The 18,053-nt window shown below is 46.3% G+C and overlaps 1 protein-coding gene across 3 annotated transcripts in view; it reads right to left on the bottom strand.

Moving 5' to 3' along the window:
- The window catches only part of NAV2 (neuron navigator 2), a 382,063-nt gene that overhangs the window by 245,141 nt on the left and 118,869 nt on the right, over positions 1-18,053 (bottom strand). For all 3 annotated transcript variants that reach the window (XM_032881202.1, XM_032881203.1, XM_032881204.1), the window contains exons 2-3: positions 14,500-14,617; positions 5,013-5,065 (exon numbers count right to left, since the gene is read on the bottom strand). In XM_032881202.1, the coding sequence (XP_032737093.1) occupies positions 5,013-5,065; positions 14,500-14,617 (171 nt within the window). The remainder of the gene's footprint in view (positions 1-5,012; positions 5,066-14,499; positions 14,618-18,053) is intronic.

Here is an 18,053-nt window from a genome sequence, read left to right as displayed (position 1 = left end):
AGGAAGGAAGGAAGGAAGGAAGGAAGGAAGGAAGGAAGGAAGGAAGGGCGAACGATCGAGACCTTGTAAAGGCTCAGTCCCCATGTGCTGTTTTTTGGGAGGGAGGGTGGATTCTGCTCATGGAATGTGAGTTTGAAAACCACTGCCTGGTACTTCTCTGTGTCTACATACAAATTTCTATTGTTTTGGGAATCAGGTGCCACCATGTCCATGGGGACTGCTGAAAGGACAGGGTGGGGGACAGAGCTGTGCCCTAAGCAGCAAGGGCACTGAACTCTGGGTCTGTGGAGCCCTGGGGGGACACATGGGCTGGCCTCTGGGATCTACAGTCTGCTCAGGTATATGCAAAATTCTGGGGGCTGTGTGATCTGGGGAGGAGAGGGCCTTAGCTTTCCTCAGATTTCCAGAGGGTTCCATGTCCCCAACACATGAACTACGATCACAAATCACCATTGTCCTAGAAACTGCCATGTATCAAGGGCTGTTCCTATGCTAGGAGCATGGGGGTAACGAGCTCACCTGCCTGAAAGGGCTGTTGGGACAATGGAGGGAGAGGAAAGCTGGTCAGCACTGAGCCGGGCACCTGGCACCTGGCGGACCCCGACAGGCTCTTGCTGTATTTTATCATCTTTAGCAGTACTACCCATGGTTATCCCTTGCGTTGCCTCATTAGTACTACAAAAACTTTATGAGCTGTATTATCAACCCCATTTTCAGAAACAGGAAATAGAGCCTTCAAAAGGTTAAATAACGAGCTCAAGGCCACAGGACAGCAGAGGAGGAACCTGAACTTGGCCAGCATGGTTCTCAAGCCCAGTTGGCCCTCCATCTAGACACTCTATGGGAAGAGTCTATGGGAAGGGGGGTGTCTGAGTGGCTCAGTCGGTTAAGCACAGGACTCTTAGTTTCAGCTTAGGTCACGATCTCAGGGTCATGAGATTGAGCCCCACATCGGACTCCCTATTCAGCACAGAGTCGGCTTGGGATTCTTTTGCCTTTCCCCTCTCCCCTTCTGCTCCTCCCCCTTGCTTGTGCAGTCTCTCTCTAAAAATAAATAAATAACATCTTTGAAATAAATAAATAAGTCAATAGATAGATAGATAGATAGTAGAAGCACCAAGAGAAGAAGACAGAGCACTTGGAGAGCTCAGGAGGTGGCTGCACTAGGAGGCCCCAGATGACCCTGGGCCGGAGATCAGCAACCAAAGGGATAAACAGGCCTGGGGCTTTCCATTGAAAGGGCCAGCAGGCCTTGCTAACTTTGCACCTCTCTTCATCCACAACAGAAAGCCAAGCCCTGTAAGATAATAATGATTAAAAAAGAAAACCACCCCCTGAAGCAGGCATTCCTAGGCCCCAAAGTGAGGCTCTGTCTTGGAGCCCAGGGGTTCCAGGAGAGGCAGTGCCCTTGGGCCAGGCTCCAGGCAGTTTCTCCTCCCAAACTAACTCGTAACTCTGCTGAACATAGCACTTGAAAGCCAAAAAGATGCCCCTGGGTTGCCATGGCAATGCTAAACAGAAAAAACATTTTAACCAGCTCTGACGCACACACACAAAACTTATTTAAGGGCCAAAGGGACCGCCTGGTGAGTGAGAGGCGGGCAGGAGCGTTTCTACAGCTCCGTCTCCAAAGACACGGCCCCCCGAGGGGCTAGGTCAGCCCAAAACTGCCCAAAGGACTCCCTCAACACAAGCTGAGGCCAGCCTGCTAGGGAAAGGCAAGTCCCTGCCATGCCTCCCTGCCTTGTGCCCACCATCAAGGTCATAGCCTAGGAGGGCCACCAGCAGGTTACAGTATATGCTGATGGTTCTGGTTTTGTCTCGCTCTGGGGACAGCTTTCCACCACGTGGCACTGCAGTCTCTTCACCAGAATTGGGGGAGCATAATGCAGGCCCACAGCAGCGTCCAGAGAGTGGGGTGTGCCCACAAGCATGAATGGGTGCACAAACCTTCTGGCACTGTGCAGCTATAGGTCAGAGCAAACAAACTCAGGAACTACCATTTCCCACCAGCTAGCATTTTCAGTTCCCAGACCCCAGGACTGATCGTCACTCTCCAGGGCTGGATGACCGTGGGTATTTTCCTTCAAACATACTTCCCTCCAGGACCCAGTGGGAGGTTGCTACCCCAAATGTGGCGATTTGGGGAGTGATGATGAATGCAGAAGGCTTGCTCCAGACCTGAAGACTGCCATAGCTATGGGGTCTGCTGCACTCTTCCGTGCCTCACTTCTCACTGGAGGAGAGGAGTCTCCCTAGATACGGCTTAGGGCCCTTGGGTAGGATCATAAGCAAATGCTGCAAAACCTTCCTTTGCAGGGTCCCTGACAAGCTTTAGGAAAGATCTGCTCCAGGAATGTGAATCCTCGTCCACCCGTCATTCCCTTGGGGTGAACCCTCTTGCCTTTCAGACTCACTCCCTAGAAGTTACTCTTGACCCTCCCTCGTTCTCGGATGCAATGGGCCCCCACTGTGTCATGTACACAGAGGTCTGTGCAAACAGCAGCACTGTTATTCTCTGCTCTCCTGTCCCCTCATCACGGAGCTCCTGGAGGGCAGGGACCTCATCTCATTCACCTGAGCATTCACGTGGCCCACCCCAGTGGCTGGCAATGGTCAGCACTCTGCAAAATTTTGCCGATCTGCAGGTCAAAGGGACAACACCATACTCATTGCGTCTGTACATTGGTGCCCCTGGGATAGAGAGATGCCAGAGCTATCTGCTCTCACTTCCCCAGCCTCCTGGAAAAGAACATTTGAAGTAGAGCCTGGAGTGCAGGAATTTGAGACCTGAGCCACTGGGCAGCCTGGTGGGTCAGGTGAGGTTCCGTCTTTTTCTTTTCTTTTTTTTTTTCAAAGATTTTATTGATTTATTTGACAGAGAGAGATCACAAGCAGGCAGACAGGCAAGCAGAGAGGGGGAAGCAGGCTCCCCGCTGAGCAGACAGCCTGATGCGGGGCTCCATCCCAGGACCCTAAGATCATGACCTGAGCCAGGGGCAGAGGCTTAACCCACTGAGCCACCCAGGCGCCCCAGGTGAGGTTCCGTCTTATGGACCCGTCACAGTTTGCATCGTGGGGCTAATAACAATAGCCCTGTTGTCTTTACCATCTTTCTCCTTTGCTGCAGAATGGAATGACTGTGGTGGAGATTTTCCCATTTTCCTGGCCTCACATCCTGGACATTGAACTATTCTCTGCTGTGTTTACCAGACCGTGTCTGCCTCCCCACCCCTAGCTGGAACTAATTATCACAGACAATTATAGGATTTTATATTCCTGTGCTCTAAAAAAAACAAAAAACAAAAAACAAAACAAAACAAAACACCCCACACAAACCCACAGGCCATTAAAAAAAAAGAGGAAAACAATACTTTCACAGTTGAAAGAGTTAGAGAAACCACAAAATTACATTGGTATCATGGTAGCATTTATAAATAACACTTGGCATCTAGAACTAAATCTGCACCAAAGAATCTGAGATGGCGGTATTATTTTATAATCTTGGAAAGTGGGCTTTCACACCTCCAACAGGAAGTGCGGAAAATACAAAAGTGTCATAGAGAAAAAAAGGTTCATTACCTTCAAATGCCAGGTCTACGTACGCATTATAACGGGCTGGGACAAATGCATCTGTATCTACCCTGGGGGAATGACTGTATCTCTTTCATGTGAAGATATGACTGCATGTGTAAAATGCTTGCACTAAATTAAGTCTTCTATCTTCCAGATTTTCTCAATTATTAATACACTAGACAGCTGCGGTAGCTCTAGCAAAAATAGCAGCCCAGCTTTTCCAGAAGTCAAAGCAGCCATGAGATGTCTGTATGGGACTTTCCTACATAAGGAGGGGTTGCTCTCTGGATCAAACAAAAAGAAACAAAATCCCTGTGAAATGACCAAAAAAAAAAAAAAAAAGAGAAACTTGTTTCACAATGTAAACTGAAGGAGGACTCCCCGCCACCCACCCTCCTCTTTGGGATAAAAAATGTGTTTTTATGCATGCAAAGGAAAGTGCACCGAAAAGGTGATCTGTCCAACTCACGAGGATAACAAATACTTGGGAAAATTGAAAGGGAAACCCAAGGAATGCCAATCACTTTGTTATATTCCGGAATGACAGTATCCAATTGTGTCGACTCAAAGGGAGTGGGGGAGGTCAGAAAAAACGGATTATGCCTTTTTCTTAGGTTTCTGGAAGCAGATTAATGTCCTGCAAAAATAGAAAGTTGTCCTTAAATTGCCACCTTCGTATTTTAAGCAGGTAGGAGTAGCATCATCTTAACAGTCTGATATATAGGTACTTGGTGTAAAGACTGTTTGAAAAGCCTTTTGAAGGGAAAAAATCAGGTTCTCAGAGCATTGCAATTTCATGTTTTCTGAACTCAGTAGTGATCATGAATTTTAATTCAAAGTTTATTTACAGGACATATAACAAGAACAGATGTTTAAAGATCCATTTAAAAAAAAAGGTTTAATATCAGAGCTTAAGCATATGATACCAGAGAACATATAACTTGTCAAGGTTAAGAATGGTTTGGATAGGATTATACATTTCACATCTGCTGTCACCACTGTGCTTTCACATCATTCTAACCTTTAAAGGCAATCAGACCACATGCCCTGATTTCTGAGCAAGATACCATGACCCCATCTGTGCCTCAGTACCCCATAGATTGTTGTGTGTCTCTGAGAAAGCAGAATGAGTCACAATGGTCCAAATTCTCAACAAGTGTGTATTTCCACCAGGTCTGCATAATTTGTTTCTGAAAGAAAGGGCAGTAGTTCATGTTCTCTGTCTCACCATCTACGTAAAAATCATGGCCACTTTTTAGTAAATGCCAACAAATTTCAGAGAAGCCGACCGCAGCTACTAGGAAATAGCTGTTAGTTTATTAATATAATCCCCTACGGGAAAGCTTCTGGTGGGAATGTTCTCAAGACGGTCAATACCATTGAGAGGCAGGGCTTCCTCCTCTCACACAAATACTCGCCAGCCGTGTATCACTCACCATTTGCGATCTGTTCTTCGGACAGCCATTGATGTCTTCAATCTTCTCATTTGCTGAAATAGGAAACACAAGTCAGAAAAATAAACAATCACCCCAGATACTTTGAGTAGTGATGTTCAGGACCCTTGAGGCCAACCACGTCCTAAGGCCCATCCTGGGGCCTGACCAATCAGCGCGGCCATGAGAAATGCTGAGACACAGCTCGAAAGCTTCGGGACTTACTCATCGAGCTGCCGTCCTCCGGGGACAGCTGGGGCAAGGTCGTCAGCATCCAAAGCAGAGACAACTGCACTGATGACAGTCTTGGAGCGATGGGGCATCACAGAAACGTGTGGGGACTGAGAAATAGACCGGACTGTGATTACACTTTGGGCTCTTCGAAAGGCGACTGTGATCTCCCCACAGAAGGTGGGGTGGCTCAGAGTGGATTGATCCAGCTTTAGCCCCACTCAGGACAAAAGGCATGGATGATAGCATCTCACCTCATCTTTTCTTAATTTTTTTTTTTTTAATTTTAGTTCCCGTGTAGTTAATGTACAGTGTTATATTAGTGTCAGGTGTATAATATATTGATTCAACACTTGTGCTCAACACCCAGTGGTCATCACCAGTGCCCTCCTTAGTCCCCATCACCTATTTCCGACCACGTCCCTCGCCCGGTGACCCTCAGTTTGTTCTCTGTAGTGAAGAGTCCGGTTTTTGGTCTGTCTCTTGTTTTCCCCTTTGTTTTGTTTCTTAAACTCCACAAGTGAAACCACATGATGTTTGTCTTTCTGACTCATTTCACTTAGCATTATACTCTCTAGCTCCATTCATGTCATTGCAAATGGCAAGACTTCGTTCTTTTTTGTGGCTGAGTAATATTACACACACACACACACACACCTTTATCCATTCATGTATAAATAAAGACTTGGGCTGTTTCCATATCTTAGCTATTGTAAATAATGCCGCCATGAACAGCGATGTGCGTATCCCTTTGAATTCGTGTTTTTGTATTCTTTGTGTAAATATCCAGTAATGGAATTACTAGATCATATGGTAATTCGACTTCTAATTATTTGGGGCACCTCCATATTGTTTTCCACAGTGGCTGCACCAGTCTGCATTCCCACCAACAGTCACGAGCATTCCTCTTTCTCTACATCCTCGCCATCACTTATTTCTGGTGTTTTTGATATTAGCCACTCTGACAGGTGTGAGATGATCTCACTGTGGTTTTGATTTGCATTTTTCCAAAGAGTTGAGCATCATTTCATGCATCTGTTAACCATCTCACCTCATCTTTAGCCAGAAATGTTAATATTGCTTAATACTGATAGGATTACTAATAATCCTATTCCCAATGTGGTAACACGAATAGAAAATGGGAGCGTGAGACTTAAAAGTGGCTCTTCCAAGACCATATGGTAAGTCCAAATTAGATCCGAAACACACTCTTGGAGTCATAATAGCACCTAGCTCCTTAGAGAAGTAAGAGAAAGACGTTGTGTTGAATTAACTGGAAATCAATACCAGTGATACGGAAGAAAGGCCCAGGTTCTGATGCTGAAGTATGGAGGAATCCCAGCAAGACACAGCCCAAGTTATCTACAGGGGGGTGGAAGAGGTGAGTTTGCCACAGCAGCAGCACAGAAACACAATACATGTAGAGATTAGGGCACTGGCTTCAGGCAAAGATACTGCAGATTCTCAGCTCTACAGCTTCTTAGCTGTGTGATCTTAGTCATATCACTCAACCTCTCTCGGCCACAGTTTCCTCATCTATAAGATGGAGCTAATACTACCTACTTTAGGGGACGCATTGTGGGAAATAGATTACAGGATGGCAATAAAATGCTTCGCACTGTGCCTAGCACACAGTGAGCGTTCTATAAATGGCAGCTCTCATTAACCCAGTAATGTGTATCATCAATGTAAATTACATACAATGTTAATCTCCTTTCTGATGTCTCCATCAGAGTTAAGCCCAGAAACTCAGCTAGGAGTCCACAGTCAAGAACTAAGGATCTGCCTCCTCTGTGAAGCCTTTCTAAGCTTCTTTCCCAGTCCGCTGTCCTTCCAGCTCCAGCCCCAGCCCGGGATGGAGAAAGCACCTTCTGGTCTCTGGTCTGCCCAGCTGTGCTGTTTATAGCATGGCAGACATGCAGATTTGGATTTTCACATTTGTGTCCTCAAGGCTCAAGCAGTGCTTACAAAACTGAATTTAAAACAAAAAACCAAAAACCCCCTTACATCAGATTTTAATGAATTTGATGCCAAAAACTTCCATGAAAAGATATTAAAAACCAACTGAAAAGGATAATAGAATCAAAGTGTCCCAAGCCTCTATTCTACAACACCAGAGTCTAAGTATTCCACACCATTACCTCAACTGGGCTTATTTTTTTCTCTAGTGTTTCTACCTTGAGAGAGAAGGGAGAAATAAGACCCAAGCTAGTGGTAAGAAATTGTTTAAAAATCCAATCACCATGAGACAGTCTAGTCAGTACACATTCAGTCTAATCTACACCTTTTGAATTTGCCCGGAGTAACAGACACTCAGCCTTATGCCTCACCTTGGAAGACGTCAGTCTTCAGAGATCCAACTCTTAAGAACACTAGGATAAACATTGTAGGAAGCCTTTTCAACCTGCTTCCCTTACTCCCAAAAGAGGTGCCACGGAGCCTTTAAAAAGCACATTAAAAAAAGGCCCTGTGGATGAGATGACCCATGGATATTTGTTCTTTAGTTCACTAGAAAATACCAGAACTGTAATCGGCCGGAAAAGACCACTATTATAGCATGTGAACTCCAGACCAAGCTTTACCACTCACTCTTTCCAACTGTAATCCCAGAGCTGAGGATTGTGCCTGACACACAGTAGCCCCTCAAATATTTGTTGAGAGGAACTAAGGAATGAGTAGCCTGAACATTTCCAAGAATCAAGGTTTTAGGTCTATTTTGAGGCAGTTGTCCTGTCACTTCTCAAAACAGACATACATACTGAAGATGGAAAAAAAAAGATCCTTGACAAATGGCACTTCTTCCAACAAGGGAGACGATGTCAGGCCTGCACTCGGGCCTCGGGTTTTCATATACAACACCGGAAAAATAAATATGCGGCTTTTGAGAATCCGGGCCGCTCAAGGTATCCTCCAGCTGGTTGCTCATGATGGCCAAAGTCATAAGTCATTAGGTTCCTATCAAGACCCAATGCAGCATGAGGTTATCAGTGCTCATTAAAGTGAAGGATGGATAACTGTGATCCTAAGAAATCACTTTAACGATTCTTTATATACCATCTGGATAAAAACAAAAACAAAAACAAAAACAACCAAAGGGTTTGGTCTCATCATCTCTCTACTTCCTTCTCATGGTCAGTCACCAAACCACAGTCAGGTACTGCCTCAATTCAAGTATCGCAGCTCCCATAAGCTTCTTGCCATTTTACAACATTCAAAATAAATCAGTGGAGTGGAGTCCATGGGAGACTACTCTAAAGATATCTGGGAAGAGATCGATCAAATGCCGAAACCCCAACGCAAATGCTTAATAAAAATGCAAGACAAATCTTGAACCTCCTCGTTTCCAATTTCATGTAATTTAAATACTTCTCCTTTCCTTAAATTCTCAAGAATTTCTATGGCTGTCATAAATACTTAGAGCAGAAATAGAGGCTCTGATTCTGCTGATAAGAAGGAAGAAGAGTTTGGTCTTTCGAACTGAATTTATTAACTTGTGGTAGGGGGCCTTTGGCTGCAAACCAAAAACAGATAACCGAAGAAGCAAAGGCATTTGTCCCCAAAGTCCTCAGCTATGATTAAAACCGGCATCCCTAAGTGCCCATGCTAATTTATTTATTCCAGCATGTTCAAGACATTCTCAGCACACGAATGCAGTAACCTGCCTGCGCATGAGGTGACAAGTCAGTAATTGGAAAGCTTTTTAAGGAAGAAGAGTGGCACCAAGTTCATTGCTTTCCAAAGGACTTCTTTCAAAGGGCTGAGAGCATTTCTGCAGCCCATGTGTCTCGGCATAGGGCAGTTGACAGATCTGCCAACAGGAAGAGAGAGAAACTGGCTATCCAGAAAGGCAGAGGACTTACCCAAAGACACACAATGGTAAGAGGTCATCAATGGAAAGAGGGTTGAATTCCTGGTTATGCTCAGCGGTAGCCCCAACGGTAGTGGAAAAGGAGCTGCTATCAACTCTCTCCACCTCTAACAGGAAAGCTCTTCCCCTGTCCTCCGTCTTTGCTTCCTCCTTCTCTCCAGTCCTCTTTTGTTCATCATTCCATCCTTCTCTCTATTCTTTCCTCCCTGCCTCCCACCCCTTCTGGCATTCTCCTGAGTGACAGCAATGTAAGCAGGAGGAGGGAGGCCTGTCTCTCCCTCTTGATTCATGCTGTTTATCCTGGCCTCGTAAGCCTTTCTAATAACTCATGGCGATGGCACTGTGATGGGCTGGCAGGCAACTGCCGGCTTCGGGCAGCTCATGATTCAAGAAGATAATCACACTAATAAGAGGTCGAATGGAGACTGGACACTTGGTCACAGAAGACAGCAGCGAAAGGTTCATTTCTGCCCAACAGGCAGAAGGCAATGGTAGAAAAGTGTGGGCCCCAAATCATCCCACTATCTGAGAAGCGCAACTCCTGGGACAGACACATAGTCTCCAGAATTGATCTCTCTGGGATAGGTGAAGACTCTGGAGCTAGTGTCTATGCATAACACTTAAGGTTTTCCCAGTCAACAAAACCAAAAGACAACCAACCGACAGAATGGGAGAAGATATTTGCAAACGACATATCAGATAAAGGGCTAGTATCCAAAATCTATAAAGAACTTATCAAACTCAACACCCAAAGAACAAATAATCCAATCAAGAAATGGGCAGAAGATATGAACAGACATTTCTCCAAAGAAGACATACAAATGGTCAACAGACACATGAAAAAAATGCTCAACATCAGGGATATACAAATCAAAACCACAGTGAGATACCACCTCACACCAGTCAGAAAGGCTAAAATTAACCAGTCAGGAAACGACAGGTGTTGGTGAGGAGGTGGAGAAAGGGGAACCCTCCTACACTGTTGGTGGGAATGCAAGCTGGTGTAGCCACTCTGGAAAACAGTATGACAGTTCCTCAAAAAGTTGAAAATAGAGCTACCCTATGACCCAGCAATTGCACTACTGAGTATTTACCCTAAAGATACAAATGTAGTGATCTGAAGGGACATGTGCACCCAAATGTTTATAGCAGAAATTCCCTAATAGCCAAACCATGGAAAGAGCCTAGATGTCCATCAACAGATGAATGGATAAACACACACACACACACACACACACACACACACGAATACTATGCAGCGATCAAAAATACCGTATTCTTGCCATTTGTGATGATGTGGATGGAACTGGAGGATATTACACTAAGCAAAATAAGTCAATCAGAGAAAGACAATTATCATATGATCTTACTGATATGAGGAATTTGAGAGGCAGGGTCGGGGGATCATAGGGAAAGGGAGGGAAAAATGAAACAAAATGGGACCAGGGAGTGAGATAAACCATAAGAGACTCTTAATCTCGGGAAACAAACTAAGGGCTGCTGGAGTGGAGGGGGCTGGAGGGATAGGGTGGCTAGGCGATAGACATTAGGGAGGGTATGTGCTATGGTGAGTGCTGTAAATTATGTAAGCCTGATGATTCACAGATCTGTAACCCTGAAACAAATAATACATTATATGTTCATTTAAAAAAAAAAAAACAACACTTAAGGCTTTCCTTCAAGCCACCCTTCTGATCATGGCCCTCCCCAATGTGAAAAATCAACTCTTCAGCCCCTAGCTTTTGTGCTTAGGCAAAAGCCCAGAATTCATTGCCCCATACCTGGTAGTCCCACCTTATTTTGCCTTGTTGACCCTCTCGCTCTCTACCCTCCAAACGTCTCTGCACACTATATCCTCTGCCAGGAATGTCCTCCTGACTGCTTCACCTAGACAACTCCAAGTTTGAGGTCTTGGCTTACAGGTAAATTCCTCAAGGAACCCTTGCTTGAATCTACCCCCTACCCCCATCATGGGTCATGTCTCACAGCACCACTGGTCTGTTATGTACTATACTCTCCGAGGCCATGAAAGGTATTGTTCCCCAAAGGGACAATCTCCCTGACTACAAGTTTCAATGGACCTTCATTTAAAGGTGTTCTTTTCTCTAACTACTTTGAAGTCACTTAAAGAGGGGACACCTGGCTCAGTCAGTTGGGCATCCGACTCTTGATTTTGGCTGGGGTCATAATCACAGGGTCATAAGATTGAGCCCTGCGTCAGGCTTCACGCTAGGCATGGAGACTGCTTGAGATCCTATCGGTCCCTCTGCCTCTCTCCCTGCTCACACTAAGAGTAAGTAAGTAAAATCAGAAAGGAAGAAAGAAACAAAGAAAGAGGGAGGAAAGAAGGAAGGAAGGAAGGAAAAAAAAAAGGAAGAAAGAACGAACTTCAAATGGACAGAAAAGTCACAGGAATCGTACAGAGAATTCCCACACACCATTCTTTCTCATTTTCTCCCCTTTGTCTCTGTACAGGTATATGGATTTTTTTTTTTTCTGAATCCTTTCAGTGTAGAATATGTAGATCATGTCCTTTGCCCTTAGATTTCATACGCATTTACAAAGAATAAGGAGATTATCTCACGGTACAATTATAAAATTAAAAAAACTTGACATTGATATAATCCCAATTTTTGGCAATATACTAAAAAATGTCCTTTATGGCATTTTATTTCCCATACAGGATCCAGTCCAGGATCTTGCTGTACCTTTAGTTGTCACATCACTTTAATCTCCTTTATTCTGGAACAATTTCTCAGGCTTGGTCTTCCATAGAGCTGACATTTTTGAACAATACAGGCCAATTTTTTGGTTTTGTTTTTAAGATTTTATTTATTTATTTGACAGAAATCACAAGTAGGAAGAGAGGCAGGCAGAAGGGGGTGGGGGAAGCAGACTCCCAGCTGAGCAGAGAGCCAGACGCGGGGCTCCATCCCAGGACTCTGGGATCATGACCCGAGCCGAAGGCAGAGGCTTAACCCACTGAGCCACCCAGGCGCCCCTTGGTTTTATTTTTAAATAGAATGTTCCATAATTCAAGTTGATCTATTGGAGCACAATGCTAGCATACAGTCGGCGCTCAACGAATCATAATGAACTGAAGCGAAGGAGGCCAGATCCTTGTACCGGGTTCCATGTGTCGGGATTGACAGGAGAGTATAACACAGCAGGGCAACAAACAGAGGCGTTAGGAGCAAACTAACCCAAACCAGAATTCTCTCCAGGCTAGCTGTGTGATACGGAGCTTCTGAGACTCATGGAGCTTCAGTGTCTGCAGGTGTAAAAGAGGGCAAGTATCACAGAGAAGTAGAGGAAATGGAGAGAAATTTGTAAAGGATTGGCAGGAGTGATGAAGAGCGGGAGGAAGAGAAATCGGTTCCCGTCCGAGATGACGACATGGGGGGAAGGAAGGGGGTGGTGGAGTAGGCAAAATGGGTGAAGGGGAGTGGGAGATACAGGCTTCCAGGTACACAAAGACTCAGGCACAGGGAGAAAAGGCACAGCATAGGGAGTTTGGTCACGGATACTGTAAGAGTGTTGCATGGGGACCGACGGAGGCTACCTTTGTGGTGAACAGAGCACAATGGATAAAATCGCTGTGTCGCACACCTGAAACTAATGTAACATTGGACACCAACCACACTCAAAAAAGTTTGAGAACAAAAGTGGGAGGAGGAAGAGGATAAAAGGGAAGAAGTATAGCAGACAGACTTCTAGGTCACCCCCAATGATCTTCCTGCTTAACTTCAAACCCTTGTGTAATCCCCTCCAGTGGGGTGTGACAGAACCTAGGCTTTGCTTCTAACCAACCACATAAGGCAAAGGTGGTGGGATGTCACTCCCACAAGCACATCACATTATAGAAGATGACAAATGGCGAGCCAATTGGCTCTAGAAACATGGTCCTTGGTGGCACTGAAGAAATCAATCCAAGCAACACACTGGGAGACCCACATGGCAAGGAGCTGAGAGGGGCTTCTAAGAGCGAAGCCCTCCAGCCAAGAGTCAGCGAGAAATCAGGACTCACCTCCTCTGACTGCAAGGAGATGAATCTGCCAACACTGAGGGAACCGGGCTCCTTCCCTGGTCAAGCCTCCACATAAGGACTCAGCCCCAGCCAATACCCTGACCGCAGCCTTGAGGAGGCACCAGCTATGCCATGCCTGCACTTCCGACACCCAGAAACCATGAGCTAACACACACGCACGGCCATGTGCTACACAGCCACAAATGACGAACACAGGGCAGGGAGGGAGAAGGGGAACAAGCACAAGCCAGTCTTAAGAAACCAATCTTAGGGGGCGCCTGGGTGGCTCAGTGGGTTAAAGCCTCTGCCTTTGGCTCAGGTCATGATCTCAGGGTCCTGGGATCAAGCCCCGCATTGGGCTCTCTGCTCAGCAGGGAGCCTGCTTCCTCCTTTCTCTCTGCCTGCCTCTCTGCTTACTTGTGATCTCTGTCTGTCAGATAAATAAATAAATAAATAAATAATCTTTAAAAAAGAAAAAAAGAAATCAATCTTAGGATGGCAGGGGCACTTGGATCTGAGTGGTGGCACCAGTCCAGAAGTGTCCAGCTAAGGCCAGCTTGCCTGAGTTTTTAGGTACAATCTCCACGGAGGTGAGCAGAATTACAACTTTATATAAAAGGTCATTCTGCTCAGACTTGAAAGATAAGCAACTCTCCCACAGCAACGCACACCCAGTGGGCTGGGGCTTCTGTCCTTATGCCTTTTCCCTTGGCATGAGGCAGCCACAGAAGCCGCCAGCGACAACAGTCAGCCTGACGGCATCTAACTGACCTGCCTCTCAGTGGGAGCTCTCAGGCAGGGCTGCAGGGAGCACTCCCCATAAGCTTCAAGGCTCAAGGCAGAGCTGTGCCCACCTGCCTTCCCGGGATGAACCCGTTCTTCCTGATGCGCAGCCCCAGCTCCCTTCTCCCAGTAGTAAAACCAGAACCAGCCCTCTACAGAGTTTGATTCTTTGCCTTCTTAGCCCAATTAGAGTTGGCAGGACTAAATCAGTCTTGTGGTACTTTTTGTTTGTTTTTGTTAAATATTTCCAAAGTAATCCACAATGAAATTACCATCAGAGGTGTGTGGGGGCGGGGGGGCGGGTGGAGAAGGGAGAACCAAAAAGACGGGACAAGAAAGGGGCAGAGAGCCCTTCTCAGACCACCAGCACCCCCTCCAGCCCTACTTCTCAGAGCATCAAGAGGAAAAGCAAGCTCATATCCACGCTTCCCCAAGCATGAGACATCAAGTAAACTGTCAACACATGCGACAAACACTGTATTCTTCTGGGAGATTTCAGTGTGCCATGCCCCTTGTCCGGCTTGTCCCCTTCCAGGTCTCCACTGTAAGTCCTTGGTCCCCAATGTAAAACCCGCTCTTACCCACAACCTGGATGATCTGAGCCAGGAGGACGCCGTCCGTCACATCTTGCTGGAGGTCCTTGATGAGACGTTTGTGGCCCGATTTGGCTAAGTAGTGATTGGCCCAGTCCGTATAGATCTGCAAGAAAGCAAACAGGCAACTTGAGCCACCTACTCAGACCCCATCCCCGAGCCGGAGGCAGCTGCTGGGGCCTGCGCAGCAGCCCCTGTCCCGCCAGCGCGCTGTCCCAGGCCAGCCAGGGCCATTAACATGCAGAGCCGTGTGCGGAGGGGCCTTTCAGCTGGGCTTTTGCCTATTGAGAGATCTGCCATCGAGGCGCAGGGAAAAGCTAAAGAAAGCTTCAAAGCATGCAAAGGCCTGAATGGGACGGGGACACAGAACTAAACAGTCTGCTCCAGACGGCTTTGAGAGGCGGTGGCTCGAAATGCAAGAGAAGTCTCCCCCCACTCCACCGCCACCCCCCCTTCCCATCTTTTTCTCTTTATTGAGAAAACGTATGGGGAGGTTACCACCCAACAGGCATCTTTTAATGGGCCATTTCAGGGTGAGGAGGGCTATTGAGTTAGCGAAGCTCTCAGGAGCCTGGGTCCCCTGTAAAGAAGCCAAGTACGCAAACACAGAGCCCTTCAATTACTCGCGTGTGAGTGGTGTTATTGACGACCTTGCAATCAGCTCAAATGTAATCGGTTTAAGTTAAAAGCCTCATTTCCACTGTTGGGATTCTGTGACTAGTAATAATTTTAAAAACCCAGCAAATTCCAACATATTTAAACACAGCACCGGTGTGTGCGCAGCAGCCTGAAAGGGAGAGGCTGGGGCACCCATGGGATCAGGAAATCAACCCTGCCTGCCCCCACCCCCAATCTGTCCCCACAAGAGCATCTTTTCTCTTAGAAGCACGAGAAAACGCACCTGAAAACTTTCTCCCTCACTGAAATAAGCCAAATAACAAACAAAATTGGAAACCGCATCAATTTTGAGTTATAGTTTCCAGGACAGATTCCTCCTCCCTCCAGCTTGTCTGTGGAGCGACATGTAGGCCCTGTATAACAGCACCTTTCTCCCCCCTACAGTGATGGCTCGAAGAGTATACCCCACCTTGACTGGCCCATGTATTAGCAGCAACAAGTTCATATACTAAGTCATACGGTACATCCCACAAATCAGGGAGGGGGTGGTTGTATTTCCAGCAGGCCTGCTCTGAGATCTTGTGTGTGACTCCTAGAGCGGTGGGAGTCCTACCCTCATCCCCGCTCTCTCCTCCACTTTGCTCTTCAAACGAGCCCAGAATAACCTCACACAATGGGGCACCACCCCTCGAGGCTCACAGAATGCGTACAGCAGGCCAGCACCTAGGAGCCTTCTGGGAGGCTTCAGTTCTGGCTATGTCACCTGGGATGGGGAGAGCCTCCTCCCAAGGTGGGGCAAGACAGAGCTGCACTTCCTGCTTCGTCCCGAGCGGAGAACAGACACCCCGGTCTCCTCCCAGCCCCGAACTTGAGTCTTGGTCTGCCCTTGCACGGCTGAAGAGGCCATTGCAGGATGGGGCTACTCCACACCAGGGTCCAAGGTGTCTCATCCTTAAATCCATGTTACATGCCTCCCTAGGACTCCCAAGCACAATCAGTCTCAGTTTTGTAAGCACTGAGAAAGCTACGGAAGTGAGGCACGATCATCAAATGGCCAACCCTAAACGCCAGTGATCACGAAATTAAATTGTTAAGGGAGGGGAAAAAAAAACATTAAAAGAAAAAAAAAAAGGCAGACCTGGGTTCAAGTCCCAGTTCTGGAGTTTTCACAGGGCAGGGATTTGGAGCTGTGTTGTTCTTTGATGTTTCCAAGGTACCTGCAGCATTAGCACGTTAGTTCTTTTTTTTTTTTTTTTTTTTTTTTTTTTTTTTAAATTTATTATTTGACAGAGAGAGACACAGTGAGAGAGGGAATACAAGCAGAGGGAGTGGAAGATAGAGAAGCAGCCTTTCCACAGCAGGGTGCGTGAAGCGGGGTTGGAACCCGATGCGGGGCTCGATCCCAGGATCCTGGGATCATGACCTGAGCCAAAGGCTAACGCCCAACAACTGAGCCACCCAGGTGCCCCAGCACGTTAGTTCTTGATGTGTGTTTGTGGGCGAATGGCTGTAGGATTTCAGGCAAGCTATTTAACTGCACTGAGGCTAGTTCTTATCTGTGACACTGGATCAATACCATCTACTTGTCAGCTGTTATGAGGACTGAGTGATCGGACATTTGGAAAGAAAAATATAAAGTGGGGGGCACCTGGGTGGCTTAGTGAGTTGAGTGCCTGATGTGATTCGGCTCAGGTCATGATCTCAGGGTCGTGGGATCTCAGGTTCCTGCTTAGGCTGCTTGTCCCTCTCCGTCTACTCCTTCCCCAAATAAATAAAATCTTTAAAAAAAAAAAATTTGGTAAAAAGGCCTAATGCAGAGTAGGAACTTAACAGCCACTATTCGGTGCCTACTACATGCCTATAGATGTTTATCCGTTGGTATAAACATTTTGCACACATTAGTTCATTTACTCCTCACCTTATGAAATAGATATTATTATTTCTTTTTTTCAGAGCAGAAATTTGAAATGTAGAGAGGTAAAGCAGTAACTTGCCCAAGGCCATAAGTAAGTGGCACAGCCAGGATTTGAACCCATCTGGGCTCCGGAAACCCTTGGACATTTCTACCATGTTGCTTCTGTGAATACAAACACAAAAGTTATTCAAATCATTTATCTCCTCCGTGATACCCACCTCAGGATTCTAGGCTCCTTCTTCTATTTAGTTATGTTCTCACTGAAAGATTTTAAAAATACATAAAAACCCCAAACCTAGTTCTATCCCTTGTTGTCTGCATGCCCTTGGGCAAGTTACTCAACTTCTGTGAGGTTCCATTTATTCAGCTGTCAAATGGGCGCAGTAAGGCCTGCTTCAGAAGGTGGTCGTGAAGACTCACTGAAGTTCCTGGCCTGACCCACCCTGGGGCTTGGGAAGCGGGGGCAGTGGAGTGGGATGGTAAAGAGGGGACGTCTTGAATCAACAAGCTTGCTTTAAATCATAGCCTCCATGATGCCAATTACCTCTGCACCCTTTGACCTGGTGTCCTTGTTTATAAGATGGGGAGAATACGACCTACAACATGGGGCTGTTAGGAAGATGAAATGAGCTCATATATATAAAAGGACACAGAAGCTGCCACCATGCTTAACCTTCCTGGAGCACGGCTCTAATCCTATCACCTGTTCAAAAAATCATCAACGGCACCATGCTTCCCATTGAATTAAATTCAGACTTTTCACACTGCTCTTCAAGGCAGTAATATCCACCCACTCTTCCCCAGATCGTGTCCAACGCTTCTGGGGGAGGCAGTGCATGTGGAAGTTAAAAGGATGGGCTTTAGAAATGACCAAGTCAAGCAGGCCCTCGGTTCTGGGCAAGTGAATTTCTATGAGCCTTTCTGTATCTCAGTTTTACCTTCCTTAAAATGGGGATTATATCAAATGTCTTATAAAACAGCCTGGTAGTCCATGACCCAGGCCAAACCC

This window comes from Lontra canadensis, unplaced genomic scaffold (genome assembly GCF_010015895.1).
Source record: "Lontra canadensis isolate GAN:19392208 unplaced genomic scaffold, GSC_riverotter_1.0 scaffold74, whole genome shotgun sequence".
NCBI lineage: Eukaryota > Metazoa > Chordata > Mammalia > Carnivora > Mustelidae > Lontra > Lontra canadensis.
The sequence above is the reverse complement of the archived record's forward strand: the minus strand, read 5'-3'. Positions and strand labels throughout refer to the sequence as shown.